Source organism: Gobius niger, assembly GCF_951799975.1.
Source record: "Gobius niger genome assembly, chromosome: 16".
Taxonomy (NCBI): Eukaryota; Metazoa; Chordata; class Actinopteri; order Gobiiformes; family Gobiidae; genus Gobius; species Gobius niger.
Genome location: NC_136867.1, coordinates 2,161,787 through 2,186,882, shown reverse-complemented (window position 1 = coordinate 2,186,882; position 25,096 = coordinate 2,161,787). Strand labels below are relative to the sequence as shown.

General features: G+C 45.1%; 1 protein-coding gene across 1 annotated transcript in view; it reads right to left on the bottom strand.

Moving 5' to 3' along the window:
• The window catches only part of msrab (methionine sulfoxide reductase Ab), a gene marked incomplete at its 3' end in the record, with an annotated part of 94,974 nt that overhangs the window by 30,587 nt on the left and 39,291 nt on the right, over positions 1–25,096 (bottom strand). Inside the window, exon 4 of the mRNA XM_079574243.1 lies at positions 18,731–18,835. Within this exon, the coding sequence (XP_079430369.1) occupies positions 18,731–18,835 (105 nt within the window). The remainder of the gene's footprint in view (positions 1–18,730; positions 18,836–25,096) is intronic.

Genomic DNA, 25,096 nt, shown 5'->3' with positions numbered 1-25,096 from the left:
TTTCCTAAATTTTTGCGTATTTAGTTTGACTAATGTACCGGTGGGCTGTGACAGTGCACCGGTGGAAGTTGATATAGTTACATTTATAAGCTCTGTAGTGCATTTCAAACACAGTGCATGTGTGTCAACATCACATCACAACAACATAACCACTAAACTGAAGGCTTCTCCTGCTGATGACCAGGCTGTGGTGAGTGATCGATCCAGTGTGTAAAAATCCTAAAGAGAAGACTTAACCAGCACATGGCACACTGCATTTAAAAAACAACTTTAGAGCTCCACCATTTTGTTTTCTGTGTTGTTTTGCGTTATGAGCCCAGGGGAACATTTATTATTAAGAAGCAGATTTGAAAAATAGAATATTTCCCAATTTGATTCTGCGATTATAATATATGGCTTAATAATGAACATATTTCATTTCAAAGCCAGAACTGTACATATAAACGTGGAAGAGGACAGAGTGGTTCTGGACATGAGCCTGTTATTTGCATGACCTGAGCTTGGCTTTGACGTCCAGATCAGCTGCAGGAGTGTCCTGGAGTGTCCTGGAGTGACCCTGTCATCACTGACAGTTCGGGAAAGGAGCAACAGCACCATCAGCACTGAAGGCTCTGACCTCTGCACGACTCTTCAGGTCATTTGATGTTTTTCCTATAAAAGACATTTTAAGCCTAAAAAGCCCCAAAATTGCAAATATTTCTAGAAACGTAATCTAAAAAAAATGAATCAAACCATGTTTAAATGTAGTTTTATTAGTTATATCATTACTTTTGTTTCAGAGGAGATTTTGGATCTTAGGATTTTACTTTTAAAATCAGCTGTTAGTGGAAAAAATCTGAAGAAAAAATAAATCAAATTTCTTCCTGTCTCTTTAAATAAATCAGGCTCGGAATTATATTTTTTTTTTTAAAACTGAAAAACCATGGAAAATGTGTGTGTCTGAGCTACTGACACGGAGGGATTGTTGAACCAATGTGAGAAAATGCATTTTGAACAAATTGTTGTTGAAATGACTATTTCACAAATACATTTATTTAACACTGACTCAGTAAACATGTTACTGTGACGATGAGGGACTTTCCCAAAACATTTGTAACAAAGATGAGTTCATCAGTTTATCAAGTTGGTTTAGGAAGTGTCTGAGGGGGGCCTGATTTGGTCCCCAGGCCGCCTGTTGGTGAGTCTCATGCTGAGCTCCATGCATGTCTGATGGAAATGCATGGAGCTAAATGTTGGGGCCTTTGTGGGCGCAGCGCTGGAGAAAAGGTTCTCCACTCTCCCTTCCACCCCTCACCTCTGTGTCATAAAGTCTGCTGTCATGCTCCATCAGACCGTGTGTGTGTGTGTGCGTGTGTGCGTGTGTGCGTGCGTGTGTGTGTCTGTGTGTGCGTGTGTTTTCATGAACACATCTGATCATGTTAATGCTCTGCTGACTGTACACCAGTGGCTATCTGTGCACACACGTGTTCATGTGCTTCTTACTTCTTCCTGCTGTGTGTGTGTGTGCCCATGCACGTGTGACTATCCGTGCACGTGCATGTGTAAGCACTTGAGTTGCTGTGCCCCGCGGTCCCAATCTGACTATGTGCGTGCCAACCTCTCCCTCTCTCCTCTTCCTCCCCTCCTCTCTCTCGCCTTGCACTCCTCGCCCACTTCTCTCTCTCCTCCTCCCTTCCCTCTCCTCCCCCCTCTCTCTCTCTCCTCCCCTGCCTCACTCTCTCCTCCTCCCCACCCCCCCTCTCTCCTCCTCCTCCCCTACCTCTCCTCCCCCCCCTCTCTCTCTTTCCTCCCCTGCCTCTCTCTCTCCTCCCCTGCCTCACTCTCTCTCCTCCCCTACCTCTCCTCTCCCTCTCTCCTCCTCCCCTCCCTCTCTCTCTCCTCCTCCCCTCCCTCTCTCTCCTCCTCCCCTCTCTCCTCTCACTCCTCATCCCTCGCTCCTGCTGCTATTTTTGCTTGCTCTTATGTAAGCCGGTGGAAGGCGCTGGAGACAGAGGCAGAATAGAGAGCATCCCCAGCGGACGTGCACACACACACACACACATACATGGGCACGCTCTCACACGTGCACACCCCTCCTCTATGTGCTGTGTGTGTGTGGTGTAGAGCAGTGACAGGGCAGGATTATTTCCATGAAAACTGTGTGCAGCGCTGACATGAGGGGGATGACTGTGTACTCTGCCTTCGTCTGTGTCAGGAGCTTATTCAGTGACCTGGAGATCGACCTACACATTCCTACCACAGTCACATTAGGCTATTGTTAATCATTTATATCAAACGCACAACATACACTTACTAAAAATACACATTTGCAGTTTTTTTCCCGCGCTGCCTTACATGAAGCCAGAATTTACTTTTACTTTATTTATACTTTTTGTTTTTTTAGGTTTTAAGTACAATTTAAAAAAATATGTATTTCTATTTCTTAAATTCCAGAAGAATGAGAGATAGAATTTTCTACATGATTATATATTACTCTATACAAAAGAAAATGTTTACATACATTTTATTAATATTTTGTATCATTTCCTTCAAATTTCTCACAATAGTTGGAGGAGTTTTGGTCCATTTCTCCAAACAGAACTGGTGTAACTGAGACACATTTTATAGCCACCTTGCGTGCCTATGCCTTTTCAGCTCTGCCCATACATTTTCAACTGGACTGAGATCAGGACTTTGTGATGACCACCTCAAAACATTGACTTTGTTTTCCTTAAGCCACTGAATAACCAGTATTGACCATATGCTTTGGGAATTGTTCATTTGGAGACTCATCTGCCCCCAAGCTTTAACTTCCTGGCTGATGTCTTGAGATGTGAAGTTGTATTTATTTGTTCACCATGGATGCTGTCCGGTCACAGTATATAACCCAGACACAAAAGCAGCGGGGTCTTTTTCTCTGTGGGGCCCCCTCCTCCACAGACCGGCACGTGTGTGGGGCCCCCTCGTCAGAGCGGCACGTGTGTGGGGCCCCGTCCTCCATCTGCAGAGTCATGCCGCCTTGCATGAATATTCCATCTTTACAACAACGTCACCCCAGCTGTTCACGACACACGCCGTTTCCCCCGGGACCTCACCCCTCATGACCTCCCCCCCCACACCCCCCGAGGCCCGGCCCCTCAGCCCCCAGGAGACAACCTTGACCTCCGATCTCCGACCTCTGCCTCCCCCCCCCCCCCCACACGCCGTGTCCGGCACCCCCCATGACTTACGATTACATGCATTATTAATCTGAATTTGAAATGTATTTACGTAGAATTGCGGTTTCAGTTTAATATTGTGAGTTCTAACACAAGGAGAGCTCATAGAGAGTGTTCAAACACAAAAGCATGGATCATTAACTAAGACAGTTGTCATCTTTTTCTCACAATTTCAATGCAATTTTAAAGTGACGTGGCTGAAAAGACAAGAGAAAGCTTAATAGCAGAGCAGGCACCAGTGAACGCAGAGAAAGCTTTTGGAATTGGGCTGGACAATAGGGCAAAGAAAACAAAAGAAACATCTCCATCGCACTTTTTGATTTGATTTTTTCATCCTGAAAAAACAAATACATGGACAAGACAAAGCTTTATTAAAAAAAAAATCAAACATTTTCCACGGCAGCGTCTTTCCACACACATCAGTCTTCCATTGTCTCCTCCAAAGTCCACACCAGCTGCTGATCCTGACCATTATAAAGTCCATGATGATTATTGAGCTCGACCGAAGCTGAGATTGTGATTTCCATTTGGTTTATCAGAGTGGTTATATCTGCAGAAAAATGAGCCTTCTTCTCCTTCAAATGAACAAATTCCAAACAATCAACATTAAGAGAAAGTCCCATCTACAGATGTCCAGATCAACCAGTTAACGCGGTTATAAAAGCTTTATCTAGGGAACTCTTTCGTTATTATAGGGAATTCATGAGACACAGTAAGAGGAAGATCTTATTATACATACTTTTGAAAATATTCACATTAGTTTGTTTCCAACGGATAAATCAATGTTTAAAAAGAGAAAGAAAAAGGCCATAACATGTAAACTTTCAGCGTTGAACTTTGGGTCCAGCGGTCCACAGTATGTTTGTGCAGTAGTGCTGTGGAGCATCCAAGAGCTCCTTCACAAACCAAAGTTGAACAGTTTGGGAGGAACACACAACGTCATGTGTGGAGAAAAAATGGAACAGCTCCAACATCAAAACCCTCTCCTCACTGTGAAGTCTGGAGCAGGAGCATCATGGTGTGGGGCTGTTTTGTTTCCTCAGGGACAATCTGCTTTCACCAATGGAAACAGTTGCAGATCAGACGCTCACAACAATGAGGATACATCTTGAATCATTCCTCTTTACAAAACTGCTGCAGTTCAGTCAGATTCAGGGGTGTACTTACTTATTCCTCCATCTCCTGTGAATGTTTACATGTTATGGCCATTTAAAATATGATCAAATGTAAATGTCTGGGTGGTATTTGTTTAATCAGACACTCAGTCTTATGATTTTGATGAAGATCAGACCACATGTCATGACCTATTTAGCCAGAAATGTGAGCAATTCCAAATGGTGTACTTACTTTTTCTTCCCACTGTATGCTGGTGCTTGCCATATTATTAGAATATCATGAATACATTTATTTACTTCTGTTATTCAACTTAAAACTGTGAAACTAATATATGATATAGACTCATTACATGCAGCGTGACACATGTCAAGCCTTTGTTTGTTATAATTTTGATTCCATTTTCAAAATATTGTAATTTTGAGATTTTTCATTTCATTTAATAAAAGCTTAGCATATCTCACTTTGCATGCAATGAGTCGATCATGTATTAGTTTCAGTCAGAATAACAGAAGTGAATGCACTTTTTCGTGATATTCCAATTATATGCCGAGCACCTGTAATGTCAATGTTATGCACCTACAATTGCAGGTAGCACTAAATGATGAATGGAGCCTGGGTGTGTCTGTGGGGCCTGGGAGCTCACACTTGTCTGGAGAGCAGCCAGACTCTGCCCGTGTGGAAGCAGAGTACTTTCCACTCTCACATGCAGAGCTCTTAGTCACTGTGCTTACGTCTTATGCAACAGCGGCATGGTTTTCACAGCCAAATACTGCCAAACACCTCCTGAACCTCCTATCATAGGCCCAGAGCAGGGGCGGAGCTAGAGGGGAGGCACATACACGGATGCTGCGTGCTACCCGTTTACAGGTACTCATCATATAAATAGAATATCATGAAAAAGTGCATTCACTTGTGTTCTTCTGACTGAAACTCATATATGATAGACTCATTACTGGCTCCTGGCTCCGAAAGCCTTTTTATCACGGATCTCAGAGTCCCTGTGTAAGTCACTGCTGAAAAGTGACACTTTAACTTCTGAACCGAGCACATACATTTTTCTCCAGTTTGGTTCTACCCAAATCTAAAAGCTTCTCGACTGAAGCTTATGACCTATAGGCCAGTGTAACGCCGCATTTGAAAGCTAAGACCTACGAAACTCATTTAAGATTTTCCTTGCGTTGTTGTCACTTTTTTTCGTCTTGTTTTTGCCGCTTTTATGTTGCCAGTTTTGTTGCTCTTTTGTTGTTGTTTTTTGGATGCTTATTCATTCTCATTTACGTCTCGTTTTTGTCGCTATATTTAATGTGGAACTAAAAACTCTAGTAAACAGAGCCCAGCCTAGTATCTTGTTGTTTCTCCTGTTAGCAGTGGTCAAAGACAGCTCTCTGAACAGTGTGTTCTAAAATAAGCGCTGTGTGGCTGACAGGTGAAGGTCCAGCCGGTCTTGGGACTGTACCGAGCATATGGCAGTGTGTCCGCACCGTGGGGGATATTTGGTGCTGTTTGCCAAACTTACGGAACATATTGTCAGGCCGGTCTCTTTCAGACTGATTTGGTGAAAATACTCTGCAAGTACAAGTGTGAAGAGCGAAAAAGTCTTGCTCCCTTTAGGGATTGTCATTGCAACATTTCAAATGATTATGCAAATAGTATTTATGTGTCATAAAGGTAAAAAAAAGATTGATGAAACTCATGGATGGTTTTGTGTCTCGGGGCTCTTTGAATCACTGACATCAATCTCAGACACCTGTGATGATAAGTCGCCAGGTAAGCCCAGTTAAGCAAAAAACTACTGAAGAAGGACATTTCACAGTATTAAACAGACCACCATTTGGGAAAGAAAAAGGATCTCTCTGCTGATGAAAAGCGTGAAATAGTTGAATGCCTTGGTCTAGGTATGAAAACCTTTGATTTTTTCACGAAAGATGAAGCGTAATCATCGTACTGATAAGAGATTTGTGGCTGATTCAGAGCACACGCCGGTTCAAGCAAAGGCACAATGAGGACGGTTTCTGCCAGACAAATATCCGGCCTCCCCTAAACTGTTCATTGAAGCGGAAATGGCTGCAGTGGCTCAGAAATACATGAAGACTCATTTTGAAACAGTCTTGTTCACTGATGAGGCCGTGTAACCCTGGATGGTCAGATGGATGGAGTCGTGGATGGTTGGTGAATGGCCACCATGTCCCAACAAGGCTGTGACGTCAGTAAGGAGGGGGCGGAGTCATGTTTTGGGCCAGAATCATGGTGAGAGAGCTGGTCGGCCCCTTTAGGTGTGAAAATGGCCTTTGAAAAATATGTGAAGTTTCTGACTGACTATGGTACAAAAAGAATAGCCGCTTTCCCTAACAAAATCATCTTCATCATGACAACGCACCATGTCCTGCTGTAAAGAAAACCTCTGCATCACTGGCTGAAGGGATGTCACGGTTACCAGTGTAGCAGTAACCCCCGATGTTGACTATAACAATTACCATTTCAATAAAAAAAAAATATATATATCTCAATGAATTACCGCGCCCGCAGTGTCGGCACTGTGAGCGTGGTGTTGCGCAGCGAACAGCTGTAAATCCAACACTTCAAAGCAGGGCGGCTTCACATGGAAAGATCGAAACAGTTCAGATTTTAACATTTATCTGAGTTTTTAAATGGTTAAAATCGGGACGGCTGAGAAACATCCTGTTAAAGTTTTCAATCCAAGAACCAGAAGGCTGTTTAAAAGTACATGCCATAAAAAGAGATCGATAACACGCGGTGTTTCAAAACATGTCAACAATGTTGGAGAGAGGAGTTAATCAGAAAGGAGAGTGTTTCATAAAACATGCAATATCTCTGCTTCTAGAAAAAAATCTGTGATTTGACAAACTTGCCTCTGTTTAGCTTTGGATTTCTCACAAACCAAGTTAAAGTGTTTTCACCTGCGGAGAGCTCAGAGTCTCCCCTTTAAAACAAGCCATAGCATGTGTCCATAGCTATAACATAGAATATCCTGTGGTGCTACAAATATCATGAAAAATATCTTTGGATTTCAGTAAATATAACCTCCTAATGCTGCAAATTCAACAAATGACCATTTTCAGTTCATTACAAGCTTTAAAATGTATTATTGTACGGCTCTTCACAACGTAAGTAGAACGCTGCGTTGATTTGAATGGGACTTTCCAACGTTCTACCGGTCATTATTTTCTGATAAATAATGACACTGCCAATGGCAACGGAGTTGGTGCTTTCATATCACTCCGCATGTACGTAGTAGCGACACTATCTGTCCCGTCACTGCGAGAGAAGTTGGGGAATTGCTCGTGAAGTTAGCGTGAGTCTGACTTTCAACTTACCCAGAGATTTACCACCATTCCTCCAACTGCGCCTTCAACTAAGCAGCTAGGCTAGCTACTAGCCTTGCTGCTTCTAGCCTAGCAAACTTTTGGGAACTATTTGTCGCGGAAGTCATTAAATAAACCTTTCGACCTTCATAAAAGTGTACTACGTTTATGTTGTGTGTGTTCAGTTGGCAAATGGCCGTATAATAAGCGGGATAATGTATAGAACGCTGGTCATTATCGGTAAAATAAGCACCTTCAGGGCAAAACCAGACCCCTCTGCATCGCGTCGGGGTCCGGTTTGCCCTGTCGGTGCTTATTTTCCCGATAACGACCAGCGTTCTATACATTATCCCTTACTTGAAACACAGCTGTGCATAATCATTTGGAACAGTACATTTGAAATTTTTAATAAAAAAAAGATACTGGTAAGATACGGTTAAAGAGTTGAAAATTATGCTGACTGTCATTTGCGTTGAAAATTTAGAAAATCTGAGAATAACATCATAAATAATAATAATTGGGAACTCGGTGTACATAGCGCAAATGCCAATGTCAAGTTTGGCTTTACCTTTAAAATACAACGCACAAATGTGAGGTGCCCAGGGTGCGTGGGAACCCACAGTACGTGCCGATGTTTAGAAATGAGGCCACGGCAGCCATCTTAGATCTAGTCTGTCTGTGAGGTCTGTGAAGCCTGGGTACTGACACAGCAGCAGCAACATGAATACTGCATACACTCACAAAACAGAGGAGGGAACCGAGAAGGAGAGTGGAGAGGGGGAAGGAGAGGAGAAAGGAGAGAAGAGAGGAGGAAGGAGAGTGGAGAGGAGGAAGGAGAGTGGAGAGGAGGAAGGAGAAGAGAGGAGGAAGGAGAGTGGAGAGGAGGAAGGAGAGTGGAGAGGGGGAAGGAGAGGAAAAAGGAGAGAAGAGAGGAGGGAGGAGAGGGGAGAGGGGGAAGGAGAGAAAAAATGAGAGAAGAGAGGAGGAAGGAGAGTGGAGAGGAGGAAGGGGAGTGGAGTGGAGAGGGGGAAGGAGAGGAAAAAGGAGAGAAGAGAGGAGGAAGGAGAGTGGAGAGGGGGAAGGAGAGGAAAAAGGAGAGAAGAGAGGAGGAAGGAGAGTGGAGAGGAGGAAGGGGAGTGTAGAGGGGGAAGGAGAGGAGAAAGGAGAGAAGAAAGGAGGAAGGAGAGTGGAGAGGGGGAAGGAGAGGAGAAAGGAGAGAAGAGAGGAGGAAGGAGGAAGGAGAGAAGAGAGGAGGAAGGAGAGAAGAGAGGAGGAAGGAGAAGAGAGGAGGAAGGAGAGTGGAGAGGAGGAAGGAGAGAAGAGAGGAGGAAGGAGAGAAGAGAGGAGGAAGGAGAAGAGAGGAGGAAGGAGAGTGGAGAGGAGGAAGGAGAGAAGAGAGGAGGAAGGAGAGTGGAGGGGGGAAGGAGAGGAGAAAGTAGAGAAGAGAGGAGGAAGGAGAGTGGAGAGGAGGAAGGAGAGAAGAGAGGAGGAAGGAGAGTGGAGAGGGGGAAGGAGAAGACAGGAGGAAGGAGAGTGGAGAGGGGGAAGGAGAGGAGAAAGTAGAGAAGAGAGGAGGAAGGAGAGAAGAGAGGAGGAAGGAGAGAAGAGAGGAGGAAGAAGAGTGGAGAGGGGGAAGGAGAGAAGAGAGGAGAGAAGAGAGGAGGAAGGAAAGTGGAGAGGAGGAAGGAGAAGAGAGGAGGAAGGAGAGTGGAGAGGGGGAAGGAGAGGAGAAAGGCGAGAAGAGAGGAGAAAGGATAGAAGAGGGGAGGAAGGAGAGAAGAGAGGAGGAAGGAGAGTGGAGAGGAGGAAGGAGAGTGGAGAGGAGGAAGGAGAGTGGAGAGGAGGAAGGAGAGAAGAGAGGAGGAAGGAGAGTGGAGAGGGGGAAGGAGAGAAGAGAGAAGGAAGGAGAGTGGAGAGGGGGAAGGAGAGTGGAGAGGTGGAAGGAGAAGAGAGGAGAAAGGAGAGAAGAAAGGAGGAAGGAGAGTGGAGAGGGGGAAGGAGAGGAGAAAGGAGAGAAGAGAGGAGGAGAGTGGAGGGGGAAGAAGAGGAGAAAGGAGAGAAGAGAGGAGGAAGGAGAGAAGAGAGGAGGAAGGAGAGTGGAGGGGGGAAGGAGAGGAGAGGAGGAAGGAGAGAAGAGAGGAGGAAGGAGAGTGGAGAGGGGGAAGGAGAGGAGAAAGGAGAGAAGAGAGGAGGAAGGAGAGTGGAGACGGGGAAGGAGAGGAGAGGACGAAGGAGAGAAGAGAGGAGGAAGGAGAGTGGAGAGGGGGAAGGAGAGGAGAAAGGAGAGAAGAGAGGAGGAAGGAGAGTGGAGAGGGAAAGAAGAGGAGAAAGGAGAGAAGAGAGGAGGAAGGAGAGAAGAGAGGAGGAAGGAGAGTGGAGACGGGGAAGGAGAGGAGAAAGGAGAGAAGAGAGGAGGAAGGAGAGTGGAGAGGGAAAGAAGAGGAGAAAGGAGAGAAGAGAGAAGGAAGGAGAAGAGAGGAGGAAGGAGAGTGGAGAGGGGGAAGGAGAGTGGAGAGGTGGAAGGAGAAGAGAAAGGAGAGAAGAGAGGAGGAAGGAGAGTGGAGAGGGAAAGAAGAGGAGAAAGGAGAGAAGAGAGGGGGAAGGAGAGTGGAAAGGGGGAAGTAGAAGAGAGGAGGAAGGAGAAAAGAGAGGAGGAAGGAGAGTGGAGAGGGGAAGGAGAGGAGAAAGTAGAGAAGAGAGGAGGAAGGAGAGTGGAGAGGGGGAAGGAGTGGAGAGGGGGAAGGAGAGTGGAGAGGGGGAAGGAGAGGAGAAAGTAGAGAAGAGAGGAGGAAGGAGAGAAGAGAGGAGGAAGGAGAGAAGAGAGGAGGAAGGAGAGAAGAGAGGAGGAAGGAGAGTGGAGATGTGAAGGAGAGTGGAGGGGGAAGGAGAGGAGAAAGGAGAGAGGAGAGGAGGAAGGAGAGAAGAGAGGAGGAAGGAGAGAAGAGAGGAGGAAGGAGAGAAGAGAGGAGGAAGGAGAGAAGAGAGGAGGAAGGAGAGTGGAGAGGGGGAAGGAGAGGAGAAAGGAGAGAAGAGAGGAGGAAGGAGCGAAGAGAGGAGGAAGGAGAGAAGAGAGGAGGAAGGAGAGAAGAGAGGAGGAAGGAGCGAAGAGAGGAGGAAGGAGAGAAGAGAGGAGGAAGGAGAGAAGAGAGGAGGAAGGAGAGTGGAGAGGAGGAAGGAGAGAAGAGAGGAGGAAGGAGAGAAGAGAGGAGGAAGGAGAGAAGAGAGGAGGAAGGAGAGGAGAAAGGAGAGAAGAGAGGAAAAAGGAGAGAAGAGAGGAGGAAGGAGCGAAGAGAGGAGGAAGGAGAGAAGAGAGGAGGAAGGAGGAAGTCGAGGAAGAAGGAGACACACAAAATACAGAGCAAATTATGTAAAGGTAGAAAAATTATTCATCACTTTTAACAGCGGTTCTTTGGACAAGAATAATCGTAATGAAATAGAAAAACAAAATCACAATTTTGCAGGGTGTAAAATAGCTGTAACTTCACTTATTGAGGTCAACAAAACACCTCGCAGGCGCCTCATCACAAGCCTCCTCAAACACATCCTAAAATGCATGTGGCTCAAACGTTAATGCTCCTTGACCTGGTCCATTGTGCCTGCTGTAACCTAAATCAGACTGGCCCGTTGTATTGTCAAAAAAAAAAAAAAATCTCAGTTACTTTCTCTCTCCGAGCGGCTCCGACAGGGCACCTCTGCACGTATGGCTTTGCACACACTTAACCCCCCCCCCCCCCCCCCCCCCGCAGCGAGCCGGCGAACTGGCTGACCCGCGCTCCGGAGCCAGATCCCTCCGCTGTACATGTGGTCATCCATGCGTCCACTCATTACCAACGCACATCATCAACATCACCGCGTCGGGATCCCTCCACGGCCGGCGCGGCTGGAGGTACGGCGGCGGCGGCGCGGGGGGGCAGTCCAGTCCTGGAGAGCCGGCCGAGGCCCAACACTCTTCACCCCCCCCCCCCCCCCCGGCAAACTTCAAACCCGGACAGGCTGAAGTTCCCATACGATAAATGGGGCGGGGGGGTGGGGGGGGGACTTTATGCAACAATCCAGAGGCAGGCGGCAGATCGAGCCTGAGTATGGAAAGAGGGCACACGGCGAAGGCGGATGGGCGTTTGTGATTGGTTGCTAATGTTGCTATCCAGGCCGGGATTGGTGGAGGCGTCCCAGTCCGAGATCACGTTGCCGGGACTAAACCCTTTTGAACTGAAAGCAGAGATCTCCCCCAACACACACACACACACACACACGCACACACACCTACACAAGCACACACACACACGCACACACACACGCACACACACACACGCACACGCATCACAAAAGCAGACGATATGTAAAGGACAGTAATGGCAGACACAGCGCTCGGGCCGCTCCGCCGCGTCATGTCAAACTGTGGTCGAGAGTGGGAAGAACCAACTTTGGGTCGTTGGCGCGAAGGTGGCCGGAGGAGATTGGACCTAAGCATGCGTGAAGGCCCCCCCGTCCACACGGCGGGGAACGCTGAGGTCTGCGCGTGGAACAGCAGAAGACAGGGATTAGCGGCGGTCACGTGTGCCGGGGAGAATGTGCATACGAGTTTTGGCGTGAGCGTGACTTCATGTTGGAGGCCGGCTCGCGGCTGCTCGGGCGCCGGGCCCGGACCACTTTAGGGAGAGAATGATCAAACTGGTTTGTGATGTTTTTCAAGTCAACATTTGAGAACATCACGGAACACGAGCAGGAGCGAGAACGTTTCAGAGACGACTGAAATCTGACCTGCTGGACGGAGACAAGGACCAACATACAAAATGACACCCAAACTCCCCTAAGCCAGTAAACTACTACTACTACTACTACTACTACTACTACCACTACTGTTACTACTACTACTGCTATTACTACCACTACTGTTACTACTCCTATTACTGCTACTACTACCACTACTGTTACTGTTACTACTCCTACTACTACTACCACTACTGTTACTACTCCTACTACTGCTACTACTACCACTACTGCTACTACTCCTACTACTGCTACTACTACAACTACGCAGTGATGTGCGGTGAGGTTTGTTGCTGGTCAGGCAAATGCTGAATAGACAAAATGAAATCAACAAAAGTGCAGGACCGTCCTCTTCACACAATATCGACAACTGATAAAACATTTGGGCCTTTTTAACCACAAAACACTTTAAAATCATAGGAAATGTTTATCATCATCATAAACAACTTATAACAAATATTCTGACCGCACAACACTGCTACTACTACTACTACTACTACTACTACTACTACTACTACAGTAAATTTCTCCATTGTGAGATTAGTAAAGGCTATCTTATCGTATCTTATCTTATCTTACTACTACAACTACTACTACTACTACGTCTACTACTACTACTACTACTACGTCAACTACGACTACTACTACATATTTCAGAACATGTTAGTAGAGCTCTAAACCACTTAAGCTCGACTTTGGCTAATTGAAACCACTCAAAGGGCATTGTTCTTTTGATTGCAGTTCATCTGCTGAGTTATTTGTCGACATTTTGAGCAGATATTGAAATTGCACATTTGGATGAATATTTCAAAGAAACAAAAAGCTGAAGCTGAGTTAGACTTTGCGTCGTGTGCAGCCAATTACAATGAGCCCTCCTTAATGACCGTGGGTCTGGTCCACTGAGACTCATTTCCCATTGGATGATAAATATTACAGTTAAAAAGGAGCCTCTGTTTGGAGACCTTTGAAGATTGAAATAGAACGTGTGGCTGAGTGCATTCGGAGGAGGCTGACAGTGCTGCACGTCGTGAATTAAACATGAGGGAGACGAGGCGTGAGTCAGGCCCAACGCATGGCTTCTCCAGCCCCCAGTGCCCCAGGCGCCCACTCCAGCCCCTGTCCAGCCCCTGTCCAGCCCCTGTCCAGCCCCTGTCCAGGACTTCAATATTAACTGCAGTCAGAACCATTTTTGAGCACTTAGCGACAATAAAAAGGTGCAGATTAGGGATGCACCGATAACGATCCCAGTATCGAGTATCGGGCCGATACCACGTGCTGGTACTCATTTATCAGGTCCTGATACCAGAAACCGATACCACTTGACGTGTGTCCGGCGCTCCTACAGGACGCAGCTCCACTGAGGAGAGAAAATAATAACAAACTGGAGAATAGTTTAGTGTAAATCCAATATTCCACATAGAGCTGACTTTATCACAGACGACACTCCCTAAATCAGAGTCTGTTATGGATTTAACCAGAGCTAAATGTCGTTAGTGCTGCAGCGTCGAGTCTGCAGTTTTTACAACATACAGGCTAATGTTGCTAACTAGCTCGAGGCTAACAGTTCTGGCAATTCTTACGCCGTTTTATGCCCGGGGTTTATCCATCTGAAAAAACTAACCCAGCGACTAAAAAGTCCTCAGAAAATCCAAATTAAAGAGATACAGCTTTATATCAGTTTATATTGAGCCAAAATGAGCTGCAGCAAAACAACCAAAATGCTGAAGCTACTGGATAAGTTACTATAAACACACGAGAAAATCCACACGGAGCAGCAGTGATAAGTAACCATCTCAGTACTATTGTTAAATACAAATACATAAATGAATAAAGCACAGAGGGAAAAAAAAGGCATCTGTTCAATATTGATATAACTTCTCTTCAAAGTGTAGACTACTTTACTCAAGGAAACGTAAATGAGTAAATGAACTAATTGCTAACCAATCTGCTGTGAAAAAAGTCAGTCTTTAAACCGTCTATTCACTTCAAAGAGTATGTACTTGTATCGGTTTTCGGTATCGGCAAGTACTTAAATCAAAGTACTCGTATCGGTTTTACAAAAAGTGGTATCGGTGCATTCCTACTGCAGATATCTTCCAAAGAATCCTGGGCCTTCTCAAACCTGCTGACCATTGGAGTTTAGACACACTGGTGTTGACATGGTCCTTAAACACATCAAGTATGGACTGATGACCACATCATGTGGTGAGATCTGAGTATGTGCATGTGTGTGCAGTAGCTCAGCCTTTTGTAGTAACAATACAATGGAACACAGTGTCTACCTGCCAAAGGAAATGATCTCTCTTATTGTGTCAGTACACACAACACTATAGACCAGTGGTTCTCACCTGTGGGTCAGGACCAGAGCTTTTACACACAGGAGACAGGCAGTGGTCATTCAGCCCCATTCATAGTAATGGGGCCATATGGCCTGTGAAATGCACATGGCGCACCTTGCTCCTCCTACAGAGCATGTTCTTAAAAAGGCTTAAACAAAAACCCTTCCTAGAGTTGTCACATCGGTCACTGTGATTATTAGAAAAAGAAAACTCTTTGGAGCCAAGCTTTTGGGAGGAATAAAGACCCCATTGGAAGCTGTTTTAAAAAGTTTCTCTTGGAGTCAACGCTGGCCAGTAGGGGGTGGTACTGCAGCCATATCAGCTCCAACAACAAGCGCTTTCCAAAAGTGGGTCACAGGACCATTTTCAAAATGGTTGAATTGTTTAACGTAGATCAATGCCTGAATCAACAAAAGACAGATGACAAAAACAAACAGCTGGTCAGAAATGGCTGTACAGACACTTGAGTGGGGTCTTCTTCCACTCACATATCGCTGTGGTTAAACTGGATGAAACTGGGGAAGCCTCAGGTGCAGCTGTGGATCCAACATGGCTGCTGTTTACACTAAATGAGGTCAGGCTGCGCAGAGGGGACGAGAGTGACACATGCAGTGACACCAAAGACTACAGCAATGTCAACACACGCTCCGAGTGAGGGCTGCTCCTGACGGGCTTACCACGTCCTGCCGTGGAAAGAGCGAGGGCCAGAATGTGCTTTCTGCACGTTCAACTACCTCCGGAACGATACTGGGCAAGACCACGTGACAATTCACTTTATTTCAATGCTTTTGGGGGGCTGTGGTTGTGGACTTCAGTTACACCAGCCCCTGATAAGTAAAACCACCCAGCCTAAACAATCCTTATAAATGAGCCAATAAATGTTTGATCAAATATTTATCCAAACGCTTAGAACAAGGTCATTAGTGAAATCCATAATAGATGCTGCTGTAATTGCGATTCGTTATCGCATTAGTGGCCCCTGTGCGTTCAGTCGAGTGTGTTCACCGTCACATCAATGTTTCATACCTGTTCTCCAGCTCACCCCCCACAGCCTCGCCCTGTCCTCAGTGACCCACCCCCACCACTCCACAGTGTAGAATCTACACCGTGCACCTTTGCTGGCACTTCTGCCTCATTCATTATGTTTCATGCACAAACACGCTCTCATTCGAACTCTCTCACCTATTCTGGAGAGAACAGGATCGTCCAAACCCATGTAGACCCAGGAGATGGGACTGATTTTCCCCTGAGCCGATGGCACCTGCCTGGGCTGTTTCTCCACGGTGCCCACATTTCCTGACAGCAGTGGCATGACCATATTCTTGACATGCAGAACATCTGAATGGTCCCCTTTCAACTGGCCATACACGGTAACAAATGTGATCCAAATTCACTCGTTCCGCCACATTGCCAGAATAGGTCAAACAAACAGAACTCAATACTCTCTCATCTTTCTCCATTCCAAACACGAGTCAGTCTCTTGCCTCCACATACATCATCAAACAAACTCATCAAAGCGTCAGCATCGAGGGACAAAGGCGCGCCACTAACAACCCCCTCTTTGGCAGAAACAGCTCCTAGTTTTGGTGTTTGGACAAAGCAATGGAAGATCTTTGTGTGTTTCATGAAGGTGGAAGAAAGCACTTGTTATTAGTTTCGGTACTTTACTCTCCAGACGTCAGTATATGACCAGCAGTGAGTAGGGCTGGGTACCGTTGTTTTTTTTCGATACCACTACTTTAACGATACCTGCTGTTTGGTACCGGTGCCTTAACGGTACTTTTTCCAATACCTATGTTATTTTAATTGAGTTAAAATAATGTGTATAAAAAGTATGGTTCAGGAGAAAGTCCAAACACGGCACATCAGAAAACAGGAGCAGCAGCGTCACCTGGAACTTCATGTTTTGAGCAGAATTCCCACTAAAGCCGTGATAAAAAGAGAGAAAGGACGTTATTACCTTCTGAGCTGCAGGAACAGACCAGATCCACATCAGGCACCGTTTACTGAAGATAAACTTTTCTAAACTCACTGCACTGTTCGACGTTAAAGATCTGTTACATAGTGAGAGCGCTCACTCTGTCACTGAAAATGCACCATGACTGTTCCAAAAATGGCTAATGCAGAGTGAGCGCTCACCTTTTCCAGAAACAATCTTTGATCCCAAACGCTCCGGTGCAGCTGGAGTTTAAACAACAGCAGTAACTTCAGGCTAAAGGTAAAGGTAAAGCCGAAGAGTTTCTTGTTGTCACTGCCGTGTTGTCACTGCTTTTTCTATTTGTCTAAGAGTCTAGTTTCTTATTCAGTCCAGGTTTAGTCCTGTTTTTTAACCAGTTTACTGTAAGTCCTGGTTTAGTCCTGGTTTAGTCCTGGCTCAGACCGCGGCTCTGCCATCTCTGATAATGACTGAAGTGTTAGTAAGTTACAGCTTTGCTTCGCTTCTGCATTTGCGCTGAAGCTGCTCATGAGTTCAGGCTTTTTTAGACTCACTGCGGATCATTTATTGACGTTTGGAGAGAAAAAGTACCGAAAATTTGCACCGAAACCGGAGCTTTTTGGTCGGTACCAAATAGGTATCATTTAACGGTACCCAGCCCTAGCAGTGAGTGTAAAAAAGCAACATGAGTGCGTGCTCATAATGAAGAGCCAGGACTAAACCAGGACTTAGACTAAACTGGTTGTAAACCCTGGACTAAACCATGACTAAATAAGACACTAGAGTCTTAGACCAAGAGAAAAGCCCAACACGGCAGTGACTAGACAGACATAGCTTTAGCCACAGACCCAGAGAGTGAGCTCACGTGCTGTTTACTAAACTCCAGCTCACCGGAGGAGGAAACCAAAGGTTGACTCACTCTGTATTAGGCACAGTTTTGGTAAATTATTAGTGACAGAGTGAACGATCACACTGTGTAAATATCTTTGAAGTTGGTTTGACCTCAAGCGCAGCTTATGTTTAGAAAAGTTTAGCTGAAAGAAAGCGGTGTCATGATGTGGACCTGATGTGGTAATAATGTAATAATGTCCTTTTTCTCACTGCTCAAAACATGAAGTTACAGGTGACGCTGCTGCGGCCTGTGTGTCTTTCTGTTGTGCTGTGTTAGGACTTTTTTATATCCAGGTTATTTGAAATAAAATAAGCGACTCTGTGGTTATTTTAATGAAGTTAAAAAAGCGTAATGTTAAAGTAGTGCTATGGAACGGTACCCAGCCCTACTTGTTATTGAGCTGAGGTTTGGGTAAAAGTTCAGGAATGTATTTATTCATATTGTGAAAAAAATCAAATCAAATTTAAAATCGAGATACAAAATGCCATATCGTCCAGCCCTGACTTCCCTCACATACTGTACACATCTTACTCCGCAGCCACGTCACCAAAGAGGTCATGGTCCTTTTGTATAGCACATACTTACACGAGCACCCAAAACACTTCACATTTTATGTTTATTTGGTCGAGACAGTGTGTGTTAACACTCTCAAACACACTCTCACTCGACCTGGCCTACTGTACATGTTTTTAGTAAAGGGAAAAATCTTAAAAAGCTCCAAGAACTGCTGAGAAAAGGCCTCACATGTCCTCTGGAGCCGAGTGAGGCGAGAGAGGCGAGAGAGGCGCACAGAGAACACGTCTCAGCTTCTGGGGCACTAACCATTACACGTCCAATGATTTATTTAGTTTTCCATCTTTTGTGGTGCGAGTGGGCCGTGAAAGACTGGAGAGGTTTGGAGTGTCAGGTTGATGAAAGCCATATATAAGCAGAGGACATGGACATAGAGGAAGACAGTGTTGAGTCTGCAGCTCAAACTGCACCTCAGACACATGAGCACAGTCTGGGGTAGACACCACCCCCATACCCCGACCCACTGCCCCCTGCCTCCCAGGCCCACAGGCTGGGGCACACGGGAGGAGCCTACTTGCACACGTTTCATGGGGAAAGGAGACGGTTGTGTCCAAGAAGGGGGCTTGAGGAGCCGAGGATCTCACCTTGAGTTGGATCATGGTTCTCCCAGAATGTCTTCAGGAGCCTCTCCAGACTGATGTCCTCAGGAGAGAAGACCACCCGGACCACCTCAGCGTGAGCCGTCAGACCTGCACACATAGATCCACATGCTCTTCACTAAGTATTACAAAAGGTCTTAAAGGAGCAGGCCACCGTTTTGACACGAGCTTACCTGAGCGCTTTTTGGGAGTTTTTGTGACCATTTAGTGTTTTCACTAACCACACATGCTTGTTTTGCTCTTTCACAATCAGAAAAGTCAGAGATGAGTTACTGCTATAAAGACGACGTTCACTGCACAGTCACAGCTGGTAAAGGGACAGAAGTAGTGTGGTGCCTAAAGGTGTAACAACATGGTAATTATGGTAGAGTGAACTGCCTGATGAATCATTTGCATTAGGATAAATGGTAATGGGTGGTTGGGGATGTTTAAGCTCTTCTACAAAGTCATTTCAGATCAGTGTCGTGACATTTTAATATTTGTACTATCCGTGCTGTTGGTGAGGACATTTGTTCGTTTTAGCATGTGTATTCGTGGAACTATAAAGATTTTGATCCATCTCCAGGATCGATCCGTGAACCGCACAGGCTGTCATATTTAGGCTCAACAACAATTATCTCGACAAAGATCTCAATCCAGGCCAGGTCCAACCGACTTAATGATAGCTTCCTCCACCTGGCCGTCAATGCCCTGCCCTCCACCCTCCACACATATTGCTCTGTACATTGGAGCTGATACTGGAAACATAAATATCGGGTATTGGTTCCAAATATCCGATACTGAATCAATACCTGTTTTGGCTCTCACCATTTTAAAAACCCAACTTTCACCACTGAATCTAGGTGAACATGGACATGCTGCAGCTCATTGTGAAGCTCTGAGCCTGGAGAATTTAAGAGGAAGTAACAGCATGCTAATGCTAGTAGCAACTAATCAAGGCTGGGACAGAAACTATGATCGGATCGCCTAAAGTAGCCTAAAAAATAAAACTGTCCCCAGCCGAAGTGACCGAGTGTTTGTGTTTTAGTTCATGAAACACTGTTTCATAACAACATAACTGATGTGTCCAAGGATATTTAGTGTAGAAAAGTCCTTGATGTTTTTCCATTAGAAGCTGCGTCCCGCCCACGGGACGTGCGCCATCAAAGACCTATACGCACCACAGTCACATTGCCCGACATGTTCCTGCTCAAAATGATAGATTAGGCTAAGACAAAAGTCCCCTATAAAACACATGGACACATCCATGTAAAAACTTATGTGCAATGTTAATTTTACAGATATTGTTGACCTGTTTGAAATATATGTTCAAGTGATTTTATAGGCTCAGAGTGCGTTTTGTTTCCCACTTATCTATTGCAGCTGTGGACCTTTATTTTCATCAAAAAATGTAGGCGAGGTTAAGGAAAATGATTATTTTATTCAGTGCTGTAGTTGATAACTTGCCAATAGTGGATCTGATAGTCATGCTGATTGTTGTGGCTACAACGAGAGACTCACATGCAGAAGAATTATGTAAATTCCATAAGGGACATTAACAGCAATGGTTTTAATTTGGAGACGTCATTTTACAGGCGAGAAAATCAAAATGGCCCACTTCAGCAAAGGGTTAATAGATATAATTATTAATTAATCTGTAAAGATAAGACTGTATTGATCTCACACTGGAGAAAAGAGATTTACTTTTTTCACTCACAGCAGCCACGTTTAAAAAAGTCTCTTGGTATTGGTTAAAATCAGATATCGGCAGATACACAAAACACCAGTATCGGTATCGGAAGCCAAAAAGCTGGATCGGTGCATCTCTAATTATGAAGTGAGTTACTCAAAAGGAAAAGGAGAGAATTAGAGATAGTTTTAGCAATGGGAAGTCCCATGCAACATCAGCCATTGTTTCAGAGAATACAATGGCTACTTTTCCACATCCTTCCTACCCTGAGCGCTGTGTGAAAGAAGAAGCTGATTGTGGCTGAATGTGAAGGGACAATTGGGAGCTTACGGCTCAAAGGCACAGACAGTGGGATTTGGATGAAGGGCGCAGCAGAGGTAGAGTATGTGCAGAGGAGAGGGTTTGAAGCCAAAAGACTCATATCTGCCGCTGCCAGAGCCGGCGCGCCTCCACCAGACGCCCGCGGCCACTCGGCAGGTGAGGCTCACAGCAGGACAGCTATGGGGAAACATGTCCGGGCTGCTCCACTGCCCGGTCCATGTAAGCTAACAGCGCTAACATCTCTGAGGCAGAGCCCATGCTGTTTATAGTCTCATTCATACAAGTAAACGCTGTGTCCAAAAGCATTACTGGAGCAGGTGGGTCGGAATTAACCCCCATTTTGATGATTAAAATGGAAGGAAAAAAGACACGTCGATAAATGCTGAGTGTAAAGAGTAGAGTAATAGTGTAAAGTGATGGATAATGGGAAACAAATCCTGATTGTTCTAATCACATTGCCCAGCTCCTCCAGCTCCTCCAGCTCCTCCAGCTTTTCCAGCTTTTCCAGTGTGAGAGCTCAAATTGTTGTGCTTGGCTCACTCCACACAAAACTGTACAAAGCACCTCACTGCAATAAAACTAATTCATAAACCAAAAATGTGTGTACCTCAGAATTCTTATACACTGCGTTCCAAATTATTATGCAAATTGGATTTTTGTGTCAAAAAGGTAAAAAAAAAAGCAATAATAATGAAACTCATGGATGGTATCATGTCTTGGGGCTCTATGAATCACTGACATTAATCTCAGAGACCTGGGATATTATTAGTTTTCAGGTTAAGCCCAGTTAAGGGAAAAACTACTGAAAAAGGATGTTCCACTTTATTAAGCAGATCATCATTTTCAAGCTATATGGTAAAGAAAAAGGGACTTTCTGCTGATGAAAAGCGTGAAACAGTTGAATGCCTTGGTCTAGGTATGAAAACCTTCGATATTTCATGAAAGATTAATTGTAATCATCGTACTGATAAGAGATTTGTTGATGATTCAGAGCACACTCCGTTAAGTGCCGATAAAGGCACAATATGGACGGTTTCTGCCAGACAAACACATCAGATTAGGAGAACAGATGCTACAAAGCAGCATACAGGTATTTGAAGCTGCTGGTGCCTCTGGAGTCCCCCAAACATCAAGGTGTAGGACCCTCCAGAGGCTGCAGTTGTGCATAAACCTTCTATCCGGGCCTCCCCTAAACTGTTCATTGAATGTTCATGAACAGAAACGGCTGCAGTGGCTCAGAAATACATGAGGACTCATTTTCAAACAGTCTTGTTCACTGATGAGGCCGTGTAACCCTGGATGGTCAAATCAATGGAGTAGTGGATGGTTGGTGAATGACCACAATGTCCCAGCAAGGCTGTGACGTCAGTAAGGAGGAGGCGGAGTCATGTTTTGGGCCAGAATCATGGTGAGAGAGCTGGTCGCCCCCTTTAGGCTCCCTGAAGGTGTGAAAATGACCTTTGAAAAATATGTGGAGTTTCTGACGGACCACTGCTATGCTACAAAAAGAAGAGCCGTTTTTTCCCGAACAAAATCCTCTTCATGCAAGACAACACACCATGTCCTGCTGTAAAGAATACCTCTGCATCACTGGCTGCTATGGGCTTAAAAGGAGAGAAACTCGTGATGTGGACCCCCTCCTCCCCTGACCTCAACCCTGTTGAGAACCTTTGGAGCCTCAACAAATAATACTTCTATAAGGGTGGGAGGCAGTTTTCATCCAAACAGCAGCTCTGGGAGGCTATTCTAACATCCTGCAAAGAAATCCAAGCAGAAACTGTGATTATAATAACAGATATATCAAAGTTTTACAGACAGAGCTCCTGCGTGCACATAACAGCTGAGATCAGCGGCTCTGTGTTCTGGCGAGATGATGCCTTCTACAGACTTCTACAGTTGTTTAAACCTCAAATACCCTGGTTCTGCAGTGAAATCGCTGACACACGAGTCTGACACCTGTCCTCTGTCCTCTTGTCAAACACGGGATAATGAAAGTGAAAGTGATCACGTCTCCGCTTCATTCTAGCTTTTTCCAAGATAAGTCGAGGGGCTCCACGTAACGTGAACTGATTCATCAGTACACCGCAACATTTGAGAACAAGGACGATGATCATGTCATTATAACTACTATTACCTCCACTGAAGGTTAGGGGAAGGGCAGATGAAGGCAGAATGTTATACCCATCATTCAAAAGCGCTTGGATAGACATTCTACCTGCACACTTGCCCCATGTTGGGTGTTTCTTAATTTCCAGGATCCTTCCTCTGTGGTCCAAGAAAGGACAGGATCAGCGACTCTTCTCTCTGTAAACTTGCAGTCGCAATTCTATATTTTGAACTTTCATTCACTTTGCACCAAAGGTTCACACTTAACAACTTCTCAGTGAAACAACTTGCATCGGGTGCACCTGTGGGGCGAAGAGCTGGAGTACCGGTCCCTTGTGAAGGACTTCACCACCTGGAGTCACCTGAACCACCTTCAGCTAAACACCTCCAAGACAAAGGAGATGGTCCTGGACTTTAGGCCCATCTCCTCAGCCTGTGACCATCAATGGTGAGGAGATCGAGGTGGTGACCTCCAATAAATACCTTGGGCTACAGGTGGATGAGAAGCACTTTCTGAGGAGGTTTGCTTCTTTTAAGATCTGCAAGACAGTGCTCCAACTGTTCTACCAGGCAGTAGTGGCTAGTGCTCTTTTCTATGGTGTTGTGTGCTGGGGGGAAACATCAGGCAGAGGGACATTGACAAACTGATCTGTAATGTCAGTTACGAAGAGGAGGACCCTGGAGAAGCTGCTCTCTGTGATGGACCACAGGACCACCCCCTGCATGAGCTGGAGATAAGGCAGAGGAGCTCCTTCAGTGAGAGACTGCTCTCGCTCTCCTGCTCCGAGGATAGACTCAGGAAATCTTTCTTGCCCAGAGCGATTAGGCTGTATAACAAATCCTTGGGCTTAATGGGAATGATATCTTTACAGTACTTTTATTTATTCTCTGCACGGTCCATTTTATTGATTCCTTTTATTTTTCCTAGTTTTTAATCTGTTGTTTTTATGTATAATTTATGTGTGCAGCTGATAAACTGAATTTCCTGAGATTTATAAAGTATATCGTATCGTAAACTATTTTATAGCCATTGGACTTTGGTTCAGTGACAAATTCTTGACGGAGGTTTAACAAGGCAAAAGGACACGGCGACACTAGTGTGCTACAGGAGTGCTAACAGCTAACAGCTAACAGCATGATGATTTAGCATCAGAACAGACGATCTGCACATGATGACAGACTTATCTCCTTTCTCCCCTCACCAAACAGACTTTTACACCCTATCTCCTCCTCCCTCGCTGCAGAGGCTTATGAACACATATTTTCAGCCATGGTGACGTGTAAACAAGTAGCAACTGCTGAGTTTTTTTTCTGTGAACTACATTTATTACTGCCATGAAGGGCCCAGCTTTTTTAAAAGTAAACAAACAGCTAGCTATGAGCTAAAGACATTTGAGACAAGAGGCGCAACAGGAAACAAAAAAGGGACAAACAAGGAGGTATCTGGGCAAGACTTGCAGCTAAGCCACACAAGCCTTCTATTTCTACAATTGTTCTGATGTCCGTTCAGTGGGGAATCAGACAGATTATCTTCGTCTGCTATGCTCTTCCCAGAAGTCAGTGAAAGACTGTTGTGGAGCGGAGCGAGCTGCGCAGGAGGAAAAGGGACAAACCCAGGAGGCAGTGCACCGTTTCAGAGGAGCACTGAAGGCATGACCTCCGAAAACATGCTGGTCAGGCTGGCCCAGAGCAGCTCAGGACTAATCATCTCATATCTATATATATAATCTCATAAAAGCACATACTTATTTATTATTACATATGATCTGTATCATCGTGTGTGTGCTAAATATCTATGCACTGTATGTAAATGAAGATCAAATAAATACACAGACCTAAACCTCTTTTGGTTGTACTGCAGAGCCAGGCCGGTCTCTGTTCTCATGCTTAAGAGGTCCCACTTTTACATTGAACCCTACCTCATGATTTTTTATGATTTTAACTGCTTTATAATATCTTGTGATCTGTTGCTAGCCAGATGTTATACAAGTTGTAATAACACAAAGGTGTGTGTTTTTCTGTAGTGGGATAATCTATGAAACAACAAACTGATTCCTCTGTTCTTCAAAGTCCTGCCATATTGTCCCACTGGTCCCTCTTTTTATTCCATTCGAGGTGGCCACACTGTTTCAAAAGCAGAACAAAACACAGTCACACTGTTTCACCTGTACTTAAAAGTTTCTCACATCCATCCTTTCATAGCTCAAAACAAATATATGTATAAGCTACATGCTATATGCCAATGTTATAACAAA